The 13,883-nt window shown below is 41.8% G+C and overlaps 1 protein-coding gene across 3 annotated transcripts in view; it reads right to left on the reverse strand.

Moving 5' to 3' along the window:
• Positions 1–3,171: 3,171 nt before the first annotated feature.
• CIAO1 (cytosolic iron-sulfur assembly component 1) overlaps positions 3,172–13,883 on the reverse strand; it is a 29,507-nt gene continuing 18,795 nt past the window's right edge. For all 3 annotated transcript variants that reach the window (XM_056571362.1, XM_056571361.1, XM_056571363.1), the window contains exons 6-8: positions 8,250–8,451; positions 7,309–7,384; positions 3,172–4,628 (exon numbers count right to left, since the gene is read on the reverse strand). In XM_056571362.1, coding sequence (XP_056427337.1) covers positions 4,394–4,628; positions 7,309–7,384; positions 8,250–8,451 — 513 coding nt within the window. In that variant the 3' untranslated portion in view covers positions 3,172–4,393. The remainder of the gene's footprint in view (positions 4,629–7,308; positions 7,385–8,249; positions 8,452–13,883) is intronic.

Raw genomic sequence — 13,883 nt, forward strand, 5'->3', positions numbered from 1 at the left:
TGCAGTGATAAGACAGATGATTTTATTTAATTGCACAGCCTATATAACCCCCTACTACTCCATAGCCTCAGTTTTTCTTTTTGTCCTTCTGTGACAAGTGGCTTTTAGGAAAGGGTTACTTCTATTCCTTTCATTTTTGTCTCTTTAACTCGTTGCCTGCATGGTCATGTTTTTAGCTTTCTTTCAGGTACCTGTTGAAGATAGGCAATGGGCTGTGGATGTAATCTCCACCTCGGGAATGTTTTAATGTCTATACCAAAGATCCTTAAGATTTTACAATAAGATCAAACTGGAACAGGCCTCAGTCATTGTCATTTGCCCCTGTTGGCTTAACAGGACCTGGATTGCACTGCTAATGTTGATGTCCAGAGGCTTCCACAGGTAACGCATCTGGTTACTCAGGATGGCTGATGTTGTCCTTACCAAGCCGGCCTAGGAGTTGATCGGCCTATTCTAGCAAGCTCTGGACTGTCCTAAGCTATTCCAAAGCTATTATAAGCACTCTGACAAAATCTAGAGGACAAGGGCAGTCTTCTTCAGTTAGTGTTGCAAGAACAAGGTTCCTTTTTTTTTTTTTCTTCTCTCCTACGATGCAGGAGATTGATATGGGCCTTAAAGGGGTACTGTAATTGTGATGTCAGGGCCACGTCCCTTGTGATGTCACACCACGCCCCCTTGATTCATGTCTATGGGAAGGGGTGTGTCGGACAACAGGCCCCCTCACATTGACATGAATGGAAAGGGCGTGGCACGTTGATCACTGCAGCAGGAACCCGGCGTTTGTTTATAACGCCCGGTGCTGCGGGGGACCCCAGCAGTGGGACCGCTGCGAATAGACATCTTATCCCCTATCCTTTGAATAGGGGATAAGATGTCTAGCAGCGGAATACCTCTTTAAATCTTACACTAATAAAGTGCAAATAATAAAAAAAAAAAAAGTAATAGGTATCTCTACAATGGCGCGGGTAGGGCTACACAAGAACTGGTATGACGCTGAGGTTGTGTACCCTATACAACCTAAAGTGTAAATGAAGAAGAAAATATATACTGTTCTCAAGTGTAGTCATTGTGGTCATGTGTGTGGGGATAGATACAAAAATTTGGAAAAATATTTAAAACTAGAAAGTGTACACTGTCCTCTAGTTTATTCTTACGTTGTTCTTGTATTCTCGTATAGTAAAAGTAATGCTGCATATATAATATATATTAAAATAAATTGTTTGCCAGTGTTGAATATATGAAATTAAACAAGAATAAAATGGAAAGCATGTATACAAGTTAGTGTAAAAGATAAACGTCTCCAGTCAAATTAAACTGGCTTAAAAATTAATCTTTTCATTATATTGATACAATTATATAAAAGGTATAAAAAGTGTATTGTGTATGTTCAGGGCTTTCAATGTCTCAGACCTAAGATGCTGAAAGTATCTCATGTGCGATCTTTAAGATGAATGTCCCTCCCCTCCTGCTTTATCTTTTCCAAGCTGTTCCTTTTTCTCTTCAAATTCCTCTGGGCCTACAAACCAGCCAGGGTGGCGAGGTCCCTTATTTTACAGACGTAAGCTGGAGGGGGTCTCTGCCTTTTGAATATCTACCATTATTGTGAGGCATACCGATGTATCCTATTCTTTGGAATCCCAGTTTTCTTTCCTGCCCTCACAGACCCGGAATTTTGCCAGCTGGCAGATTCTGGTAAGATGAGAGCAATGGTTCAGGGGTGTGGAAATTTTATAAAAAACTACTTGTCCACGGGACTAAAATAGAGCAAAATCTACTTGTCCCTCATGACGATCCACTTGCCCAGGCCAATTTTCGCTTGTACGCTCTCATTTTTTCCTCCTCGCTCTATAATATATTAATTTTTCAATAACATTCTCTGAACCAAAAAATAGGTGAAGTGAAATTGAAATAGTAAAAGATAATTTAGCAGATTTGGTGGTTTTTCTTTTCTACGCCATTTACCTTGTGGTTGAGATGACATGTTAGTTTCATACTTTAGGCGCCTGATTACAGTGATACCAGATTTGTATTGTTTACGTCATGTTTTACAAATTAAAAAAAAATTCTGAACCTTTTTGAATTTTTTTAATTGCCAATTTTTGACCCCTGTAGCTTTATTTTTTTCCACATACCAGGCTTGCGCCATAATCTGTTTTTTGTATCGGTACCATTTTGGTATTGATCTGACTTTTTAATCACTTTTGAACCTTTTTTTTCTGGGATATTATAAAAATTGCAATTCTGTGGTTTGGTATTTTTTTTTTACATTTACCATACGGGATACATAATGTTATATTTTAATAACTGATGTATCTCTTCCCTCCCATCAGTCTCCTCTCTCTTTGCCCTCTTCTAGGTTGCAGTCACCCGGAGTCTCTTTTACGTGTGTTCTGGGAATGCCCGCTGCGCTCCACCTTTTGGAGGGAAGTATGGAAGTTATTTTGTCATTTACAGACCTCAATACATCGTTTTCCCTACACTCTATCTACATGTTATTTGGTCAATGCTGCCAGAGCTTGCATCCCTACTCTATGGAAGCCTTTGTAACCCCCACTCTATGATTGTGGATCACAAAGATTCTGGAGAATACAGCGCATGGAAGAGACCACTGCTCACCTCTATCACCATACAGATCGGTATACCAAGACCTGGTTCTACTGGTTTGCCTTTCAGGAGACATCTGTTGTGCGACTGAGTCACTTTCCCTTGTTTTTTTTTGGGGGGGGGAACCCTCCCATTCCTTCCCTCTCCTGTTGTAGCCCTTGTTTGTGTGTATCCCATGTTGTCCTCTGTGTTCTTTCTTTCCCTTTCTTACCTCTCGTTTTCATCCTCCTTCCCCCGTCTATTTCTCTTTCCTCACTTCTCCTCATTGAAATTAACTTTTTCTTAGTTATACCCTAATAAGTTGTTCCTTTGTGTTAGATTGCGTTGATCCCTTGGTCTTTCTTACAAACATGCCTTGTTCATTATTACTGTTATTGATTATATGTTTGACTCCCTCTGCATAGGGAGCTTCAGTTGTTTGTCTATAGTGAAAATAGGTTAAAAAAAAAAAAAATTTTACATCTTACAGCCATTAATACTAATTTTAATGATTTAATGACTTTTAGGGAATCTCAAGATTCTTCAAGTCTCTTGTGAAAAAAAAAAGACTTTTTTTTGCACAACCCACTTCCATTTTTGGACTGGTCTATAGTCTGTGCACATTTTTCTTTGGTCCTATAGGTGAGTCGTTCATAAAAATGTTATCCCTCAAAAATCTTTTTTCTCATTGCAATAACAACTGCAAGAAGGATAAGCGAATTACAAGTACTGTCGTATAGAAATCCATGTCTAAGATTTCCCCCTGATTCAGTAATCTTTAAAACTTATACATTTCTTCATCTGCAAACTTGAACCAAGAAATAATTCTGCCAGGAATCCTCTCAAAACAATCTTCATCTCTTAGATGTCAAAAGAGCAGTTTTTACTAACCTTCAATGTACCAGCAGTTTTAGACAGTCTGAAGCTGTTTTTCTTCAATACTTTGGTCAAAATAAAGGAAAAAAACAAGTAATGAAACTGCTTATGCTGCTGAGAGTCTAGTGCTACTGCTGCATCTTGGGCAGAAATATGTAGGGTTGCCACCAGGGCATTCTCTTCTACATTAATGAAACATTACCCTTTGAATGTTGTCAGCAGAAGGGTCATCCATTTGAAGAAGGGTGATTCAAGGAGCGTCCAAAGCATAGTGACCCTCCCTATAGAATATTGGGTTGATGTCCTATTCATGCGCTGCATGAAGAATGATCAGAAAGTATATAATTTGCTTATGAAAATGTGTTTCCTAGAGTCAGAGCAGCACTGGATACTCGCCCATTATAAAGTATTGCTGAATAATATACACATTAGGTTGTTTGTCACTGCTTCTTATGCACGGACACTCACTCTCATTGGTCTATGGTTAATTATACTAATTGCTTTGCTTACTACTAGTTTATTTGCTGCCTTTGGACTCCAGGAAATAGTGGGAGGAAAATTTTATACATTTTAGTTACACTATTTGTATTACATAAAGCCTTGGTACTAAAAGGGTTAATCCCTATTTCACAGGTTTCCTAAATGCATATGAACTCTGTATTTTTTAGCAATCCTTTATTTCCGAATTGCACACTACTATTAAACATGAAAATGAGTAAGGACACAGTAATGAGCTGTAAGAAGTGGTGGTCACTGTTAGAATTCATTCCTGAAGAAATCCACAAATCCGATTACGCTGAGCTGACTTGATACGTAAGGAAGAGAAGGTGATCGATATAGTGATAAATGAAATGACCTGCATTTTCTGTTTCTCCTTCAGGTTAGAAGTAATTTCTAAGTCATAATTTGTATTTTAGGGCAACCCATTTCTAAACTACTCTGGCCTCTGATACTGCCAAAAAGCCATTTCTCCATCGTCACTGCAAGAAGCTAAGAGACTGGGCTCCTTTGGGTGCCATGCCACGCAGTTGACATCTTGGGAGTGGGCTCGGGGCATGTGGGCTGTCAGAGAAAATGTCGGCTGCAGAGGATCAGATTCAGTGTCTTCTTCAAAAATCCTAATAGCGTCATCTCCACAGGCTGTAGCAATGGCACCTGTCAGATGGTTCCTACCGGTAAAAGATGAGAGAATGTCAAAGCTACAATGCAGATAAAACTGCTTTTGCTAGTAAAAGTACCTTTTTTTCTTACAAACTCTGATATTGTGTATTGTCCTTTTTCTATCTGCCCTAATTACTGCTCCTCCCCCTCCGTTTTTTTTTTGCCTTATCCCCATGTCAGAAGGTTATGTGCATGTTTACAATTCTACTTCTGTGTAACTAAGCAGACCTACTCCACATTTTGTACTTTATATTAGTGCTACATTTTTGGTGATACATGCATTAGTTTTTGTGAAAAATGCCAAAATATTGTGGAAAATCACTGGCATTTTTATTATTATTTTATGGTGTTCACTTTGTAGTTAAAGTAATGTTATTTTTATTCTGTGGGTCGGTAAGATTATGGCCAATTTTTTTTTTTATTTAACTGTGTTTTTTATTAAAGAAGTTTTCAAATACAAGAAGGAAAAAGTAATACAAAGCCAGGCAGTAGAACAAGGCAAAACTATCATACAGTGTCACAGAAGAAAATATATGATAAACCCATAAGAATAGTCTAAAGCCAAGACAAACATATCGGTAAATCAATAAGTAGAGTATGCATCAGAAAAATGTATACTGTAGTATATCAAAAACCACACTGAGGGAATTATGGTCAATTTATAAAGCTTTTTGTGTGTGGGTCTATTTTTTGTGGGACTGGGCTGTACTTTTTATTGGTACCATTTTTGTGATACAATGGGGGGATTTATCAAAGTTGTCTATGTCCCGCATCAATATAGACCAAACTACAGAGGGTTAGGTCGGTCTATTGTGCGCCTAATTTATCAAGAGTTGCACGGCTATTGATAAATTCTGCGCACAGACTTTGGGATCTATGCTTTAGATTGTATTTAAACCTGCTCCAGCATGGTCTGAGATTTCGGCATACTTTCAGCCGATGCGACCTTTCGCAAAGGTCGAAAAGTTGCTATTGATCAATTCAGCACCAATGTATTTTTCCGTCTAAAATAGACTAGAACGCATCATGTTCTAAAAATCCTCTAAAGCAAAAGTCGCAAAAAAGTTGCACATATTTATACTGCGACTTTCTGTGCAACAATTTTAGATGGGAAAAACCAGTCTAAATCCTTTGATAAATCTCCCCCAATGTGATCATTTTTATTCCTTATTTATTTATTTTTGTTTACACAAATATTAGCAATTCATAGTTTTTTTTTTGTTTTTTAAGGCATTCACCCTGCGGAATAAATCGCATTATCATTTTATAGTACGAGTTGTTACAAACATAGTGATGCATACTATGTATCTTTTTTTATTTTTATGATAGTATAGGGCTTTAGTGGGAAAGTTGCATTTATTTATAATTTTCTTACACTATAATATATATATATATATATATATATATATATATATATATATATATATATGCGTATAACACGCATTTTTTAGGCTAAAATTTTTAGCCTAAAGTATATCTGCATGTTATACGCCGATAAGCCGCTACAGTTCAATGATTTAAAGCGGGTGCTTTAAATCAATGAACTGCAGCGGGTTTTGCAGGTCCAGAGACCTGCCGTCGCTGCCCGATTCTCTGCCCCTGACTATCCTGGGGTCCAGAGACTGCCGGTGCCGCTGCCCCATTGCCCCCCCCCCCCCGGTTTTTCTGACCCCGCAGAAGCCCCCAGGAAAGGCAGGGGGAGAGAGGCAGTCGTTGCCCGCTTCTCTCCCCCTGCCTTTCCTGGGGTCTAGAGCCCTGCTGCCGCTGCTTCTCTTCCCCCCTAGCTATCGGCGCCGCTGCCCCATTGCCTCCCCCATCCCCGGTTTATGTTTACCTGTTGCCGGGGTCTGGTCCGCGCTGCTTCTGGCTCCGGTGTGGCGTCTATGCGTCGTTGCTATGCGCTGCGCTACGCAATGACGAGTGACGTCGCGTCACTCGTCATTGCGCCTCGCAGCGCATAGCAACGACGCATAGACACCACACCGGAGCCAGAAGCAGCGCGGACCAGACCCCGGCAACAGGTAAACATAAACCGGGGATGGGGGAGGCAATGGGGCAGCGGCGCCGATAGCTAGGGGGAGAGAAGTGGCGGCAGCAGGGCTCTTGACCCCAGGAAAGGAAGGGGGAGAGAAGCGGGCAGCGACGGCCTCTCTCCCCCTGCCTTTCCTGGGGCTTCTGCGGGGTCAGAAACAGTGTATCGGGGTATACACATGCACACACACGCACCCTCATTTTACCAAGGATATTTGGATAAAAAACTTTTTTTACCCAAATATCCTTGGTAAAATGAGGGTGCGTGTTATAGGTCGGTGCGTGGTATACCCCGATAAATACGGTATATATAAAAAAAAATGTTTTATACTTTTTACCTGTCGTACTATACTGCAGAACATCTGTACTGGAGCATAGTATAACTGTCATGTAGTTGACCTATAGGGGTTAAAACTGCTGCGGCAGGATCACGGCTGTGATTGACAGCTGATCTTCTGCAGCGCATCCAAGAGAGCTGCTAATAGACAGTACGCATGGGTACATTATATTGCGGAAACTTACCCACTGCAAGGACATACCCCTACTTCCCAGGGAGGGAAGGGGTTAAATCCTCTCCATCAGCCTCCTGTTCTGTCAATCCACAGACAGTAAAATTATGCACAGAACAGCACTGGATAACAATTTCCTAATTCTTACCAGTTAACATCATAGATTGTCCTGGTATGGTATCCAGTCAGGGTACATACACACTTCCAGGTGGGATCTTTTTTACCTAAACAAACATTAGTGTTAAAATAACATTTTCTCCCCAGGAAGCAAAGATGCTGTAACAAGAGAACGTCCTGCTGTGCTTATGATCCAAGCATTCAGACAAAATGAAGAGAACATCTCTATTTTTATAAAGTTAAAGCATTACTGTAAATTGGAAAAACTTACAACATGTTGCCTAAACATCACACCGACTGTGATCGCAAATTACAGCTGGGTGATATGCAAGACTCTAATGCAGTGAATAAGTTGGATGGAGAGGCCAGCCAGGGAGTGAAGAGTGCTGCTGAGCACTTCACAGGGTTATAACTTGATGCAATCTAACCCTTTGACATGATTGGACAACATCTCAAAACTCTTTCCAAATGACCGTAACACTTTAAATTCAATTCTTCCTGGCACACCTGCTTCCTTTTTAAACTGATTGAAGATTGATATAGACCTGATAGTGTTTCAAAGGGGAATGATTGTTGTTGCATGCCTGTTAAGGGTTTCTGTGACCCAAGCTGCTGCATTGATGGGTGTATCGAGGCCTAATGTTGCCTTTTATCTGATCTCAGTATGCATCTGCAGACAGAAGTAGCTATGACTGAAAGTAAAAACTTGAAGAGAGGGAAAGAGAAGCACTATGTCAAATTCTAGGCAAAAATATATCTTAGTATATCTTTTCACTGATACTAGTGCTCTTAAACGTGCACTAAACTGTGCAGTAATCTAAGGGGCTGTACTTTTGTGTTTTTTGATGATTTGTTGGTCTTTGCAGACTTCTGCTGGTGTGGCATCCAACTGCTGCTGGTTCAGCTTCTCAAACCTTTTGTCATTGTGCTGCCCATAATTTCTATACAATCTGTGTCATTAAATTTCACTACCTTGCTCTTCTCCAGATCGAATATGTCTCCAGATCCGCAGAGTCTTGTCATCGCTGCAGGTGGCCAGCTGCTCCCCAGTTTGATCAAAAGCCAAACTCCATACAGTGGATGTGTGACCCTCCAGAGTGGCACAACACACCCAGTCATCCTCTTCTTCATGGTACAACTTCACTGTGTCATCGTAGCTGGCTGAGGCTAATAACTATACATAGGGGCAAAGTTACAAAAGATAAATATATGTTTATAAAGGGTGATAACATGTCAGTATGTGCAAAAACATAGCAAACTATTATGTACGCACCACTTTATTCAGATAACTGTACTCTGCTCCTCTATGATCACGTTTAGGGGACTGCAGAAATCTGCACAGCACCCTGTCACTTTAGCACCATTTAGACCCACTGCCTCTATAACAGACAACTGAATATTTTCTAGTATACCTGCTAGTATTTTCTAGTATACCTAAGAGACCTGCTTAGTCCGGATGCCCACCCCGCCTGCCCCTTTTCACCGCCCAACCTTATTATTCATTTATTTTATTTATTTTTTTGGACGTGGAACTTGGATTGAATCTTGTTTATATACTTTGATGTTACCTGACCGAGTTGTACCACCATAGCACTTTGACGCCATAAGAGTATACAATAACACTATATTTCATTGACCCTCACTGAGTGACTCATTGACATTCTTTAGGGCTGTCACTGCACAATTATGTTCCTTTTCTGTCGAGTTAAAGGGATACTCCACTGGAAAACATTTTTTTTATAAATCAACTGATGCCAGAAAGTTAAACAGATTTGTAAATTACTTCTATTTAACCCCTTAAGGACGCAGGACGTACTCAAACGGCCCCTTTTCCAAGTCCTTAAGGACTCAGGACGTTTGAGTACGTCCTGTCAAATCCCGGCCCCCCGCAGCTAGCTGGAGGGGAGTCGGTGCCCGATGCCTGCTGAAATCGTTCAGCAGGCATCGGGGCATATCGCCCAGGGGGGTCATTATGCCCCCCCATGTCGGCGATGGCCGCAGATCGCTGGACAATTCAGTCCAGCGATCTGCGGCAGATTCCGGGTCAATCGGGTCTCCAGTGACACGGAATTACAGGCTGTTCGGGGCCGTCTCCGGATTACCGGCCGACCAATCAGGGCGCCTGCTGCGGGTGTCACTTCCGCACCCGCTCCGCCCCTCTTCCGGAGGACGTGAGCGGGTGCGGGAAGACGACCCCGGGTGCTGGGGACCCCGATCCCCGGCGTCAATGTTGGGATCGGGGCCCCAGGAGCGACGGCCGCGGCGGCGACGGGACTGACCTGTGCAGCGAGGATCGTTGGAGGTGAGTGACAGCCTCCTGCTGTTGCTTAGCAACAGCTCCCAGCATGCAAAAAGGGCATGCTGGGAGCTGTAGTTATGCAACAGCAGGAGGCACATTTTTTCTATGGAAAAGTGTACCTTCAGCTGTTGTGTAACTACAACTCCCAGCTTGCACAAACAGCTAAAGTGCATGCTGGGAGTTGTAGTAGTGCATCTGCTGGTTGCATAACTACAACTCCCAGCATGCCCGTTGGCTGTCGGTGACTGCTGGGAGTTGTAGTTTTGCAACAGCTGAAGGCACACTGAGTTATGTAGCAAACCAGTGTGTCTCCAGCTGTTGCATAACTACAGTCCCCAGCATCCCCAGCCAAAGTAGTATGCCTCCAGCTGTTGTATAACTACAAGACCCAGCATGCCCTTCCGCTGTCCGTACATGCTGGGGGTTGTAGCTTTTGCAACAGCTGAAGGAACACTGGTTGCAAAACACTGAGTTTGTTACCAAACACTGTGTTTTACAACCAGTGTGCCTCCAGCTGTTGCAAAACTACAACTCCCAGCATGCACTGATAGACCGTACATGCTGGGAGTTGTAGTTTTGCAACAGCTGGATGTTTCTCCCCCCCCCCCCCCCCCCCCCAATGTGAACGTACAGGGTACACTCACATGGGCGGAGGTTTACAGCAAGTATCCGGCTGCAAGTTTGAGCTGCGGCAAATTTTCTGCCGCAGCTCAAACTGCCAGCGAGAAACTACTGTGAACCCCCGCCCGTGCGACTGTACCCTAAAAACACTACACTAACACACAATAAAAAGTAAAAAACACTACGTATACATATACCCCTATACAACCCCCCTCCCCAATAAAAATGAAAAATGTCTGGTACGCCACTGTTTCCAAAACGGAGCCTCCAGCTATTGCAAAACAACTACTCCCAGTATTGCCAGATAGCCACTGACTGTCTAGGCATGCTGGGAGTTTTACAACAGCTGGAGGCACCCTGTTTGGAAATCACTGGCGTAGAATACCCCTATGTCCACCCCTATGCAAGTCCCTAATTTAGGCCTCAAATGCGCATGGCGCTCTCACTTTGGAGTCCTGTCGTATTTCAAGGCAACAGTTTAGGGTCACATATGGGGTATCGCCGTACTCGGGAGAAATTGTGTTACAAATTTTGGGGGGTATTTTCTGCTTTTACCCTTTTTAAAAATGTTAAATTTTTGGGAAAAGAGGCATTTTAGGTAAAAAAAAAAATTTTTTTTTACATATGCAAAAGTTGTGAAACACCTGTGGGGTATTAAGGTTCACTTAACCCCTTGTTACGTTCCCCGAGGGGTCTAGTTTCGAAAATGGTATGCCATGTGTTTTTTTTTTTTTTTTGCTGTCCTGGCACCATAGGGGCTTCCTAAATGCCCCCAGAGCAAAATTTGCTTTCAAAAAGCCAAATGTGACTCCTTCTCTTCTGAGACCTGTAGTGCGCCAGCAGAGCACTTTTCACCCCCATATGGGGTGTTTTCTGAAATCGGGAGAAATTGGGCTTCAAATTTTGGGGGGTATTTTCTGCTTTAACCCTTTGTAAAAATGTAAATTTTTTGGGAAACCAAGCATTTTAGGTAATTTTTTTTTTTTTTTTACATATGCAAAAGTTGTGAAACCCCTGTGGGGTATTAAGGTTCACTTTACCCCTTGTTACGTTCCCCAAGGGGTCTAGTTTCCAAAATGGTATGCCATGTGGGGTTTTTTGCTGTCCTGGCACCATAGGGGCTTCCTAAATGCGGCATGCCCCCAGAGCAAAATTTGTTTTCAAAAAGCCAAATGTGACTCCTTCTCTTCTGAGACCTGTAGTGCGCCAGCAGAGCACTTTTCACCCCCATATGGGGTGTTTTCTGAATCGGGAGAAATTGGGCTTCAAATTTTGGGGGGTATTTTCTGCTTTAACCCTTTGTAAAAATGTAAATTTTTTGGGAAACCAAGCATTTTAGGTAATTTTTTTTTTTTTTTTACATATGCAAAAGTTGTGAAACCCCTGTGGGGTATTAAGGTTCACTTTACCCCTTGTTACGTTCCCCAAGGGGTCTAGTTTCCAAAATGGTATGCCATGTGGTTTTTTTTGCTGTCCTGGCACCATAGGGGCTTCCTAAATGCGGCATGCCCCCAGAGCAAAATTTGTTTTCAAAAAGCCAAATGTGACTCCTTCTCTTCTGAGACCTGTAGTGCGCCAGCAGAGCACTTTTCACCCCCATATGGGGCATTTTCTGAATCGGGAGAAATTGGGCTTCAAATTTTGGGGGGTATTTTCTGCTTTAACCGTTTGTAAAAATGTAAAACTTTTGGGAAACCAAGCATTTTAGGGAAATTTTTTATTTTATTTTTTTACATATGCAAAAGTCGTGAATCACCTGTGGGGCATTAAGGTTTACTTTACCCCTTGTTATGTTCCCCGAGGGGTCTAGTTTCCAAAATGGTATGCCATGTGTTTTTTTTTTGCTGTTCTGGCATCATAGGGGCTTCCTAAATGTGACATGCCCCCCAAAAACCATTTGTCGCTCCTTCCCTTCTGAGCCCTCTACTGCGCCCGCCGAACAATTAACATAGACATATGAGGTATGTGCTTACTCGAGAAAAATTGGGTTTCAAATACAAGTAAAAATTTTCTCCTTTTTACCCCTTGTAAAAATTCAAAAATTGGGTCTACAAAAACATGCGAGTGTAAAAAATGAAGATTGTGAATTTTCTCCTTCACTTTGCTGCTATTCCTGTGAAACACCTAAAGGGTTAAAACGCTGACTGAATGTCATTTTGAATACTTTGGGGGGTGCAGTTTTTATAATGGGGTCTTTTATGGGGTATTTCTAATATGAAGACCCTTCAAATCCACTTCAAACCTGAACTGGTCCCTGAAAAAAAGCGAGTTTCAAAATTTTGTGAAAAATTGGAAAATTGCTGCTGAACTTTGAAGCCCTCTGGTGTCTTCCAAAAGTAAAAACATGTCAATTTTAAGATGCAAACATAAAGTAGACATATTGCATATGTGAATAAAAAAAAATTATTTTGAATATCCATTTTCCTTACAAGCGGAGAGCTTCAAAGTTAGAAAAATGCTAAATTTTCAAATTTTTCATCAAATTTTGGGATTTTTCACCAAGAAAGGATGCAAGTTACCACAAAATTTTACCACTATGTTAAAGTAGAATATGTCACGAAAAAACAATCTCGGAATCAGATTGATAACTAAAAGCATTCCAGAGTTATTAATGTTTAAAGTGACAGTGGTCAGAATTGCAAAAAATGAGTCCTTAAGGTGAAAAAGGGCTCAGTCCTTAAGGGGTTAAAAAATCTTAATCCTTCCAGTACTTATCAGCTGCTATATGCTCCACTTGAAGTAATTTTTTTTTTTTATTTAGTTTTGTGTCAGGAACTGTCCAGAGCAGGAGAGGTTTGCTATGGGGATTTGCTCCTACTCTGGACAGTTCCTAAAATGGACAGAGGTGTCAGCATAGCTTCCTGTGGAGCATACAGCAGCTGATAAGTACTGGAAGGGTTAAGATTTTCAAATAGAAGTAATTTACAAATCTGTTTAACTTTCTGGCACCAGTTGTTTTCCAGCAGAGTACCCCTTAAAGGAAATCACATCCCATCAATATATTACAAAAATATAGTTCATTTTGCCCTTTCTCCCTTCCCTTCTTCTTTTCCTGAAACCTTTAAAAAATTTAGTAAAAAAATAATAAACAATATTGGTATTTGTTGTCTTTAAGTCCAAAAATAATACTAACAGCAGCTGAGATTTGCGCTGCACGCCTGGTCCTCGCTACCATGTTTCTCCCCATAGCAGTGGCATACTAGCTATGAGTATGTGGAATTTCAGAAGAAGATCCAGATCTGTCACCCACCAATGGCATCTTCAGTTACTTAGGAGTAACCCTAACAAATTCTAGCTCTTGCTTTGGAGACAGGCAGACTCCCCTAACAATTACAAAGCTTTACCAGTGTTTCCCTTTAACCCCTACAGGACCCATGACGTAACGTTACGTCCCGACACCCTGGGTCTTAAGGACCCAGGACGTACAGTTACGTCATGGGCTGTTCCGGTCCCCCCGTGCGCCGGGTGGGGATCGGACCGGGATGCCTGCTGGAATCATTCAGCAGGCATCCCGGCACATCGCCCAGGGGGGTCCCGAGACCCCCCCATGTCAGCAATCGCAGAAAATCGCATGTTAATTCAGACATGCGATTTTCTGCTATTCCGGGCTGATCGGGTCTCTGGTGTCCCGGTCACCTGGAAAATAGGGATGAACGGAGCTGTCAGTGACAACCCCGATCATCCTG

This window comes from Hyla sarda, chromosome 4 (genome assembly GCF_029499605.1).
Source record: "Hyla sarda isolate aHylSar1 chromosome 4, aHylSar1.hap1, whole genome shotgun sequence".
In the NCBI taxonomy this organism is placed as follows: domain Eukaryota; kingdom Metazoa; phylum Chordata; class Amphibia; order Anura; family Hylidae; genus Hyla; species Hyla sarda.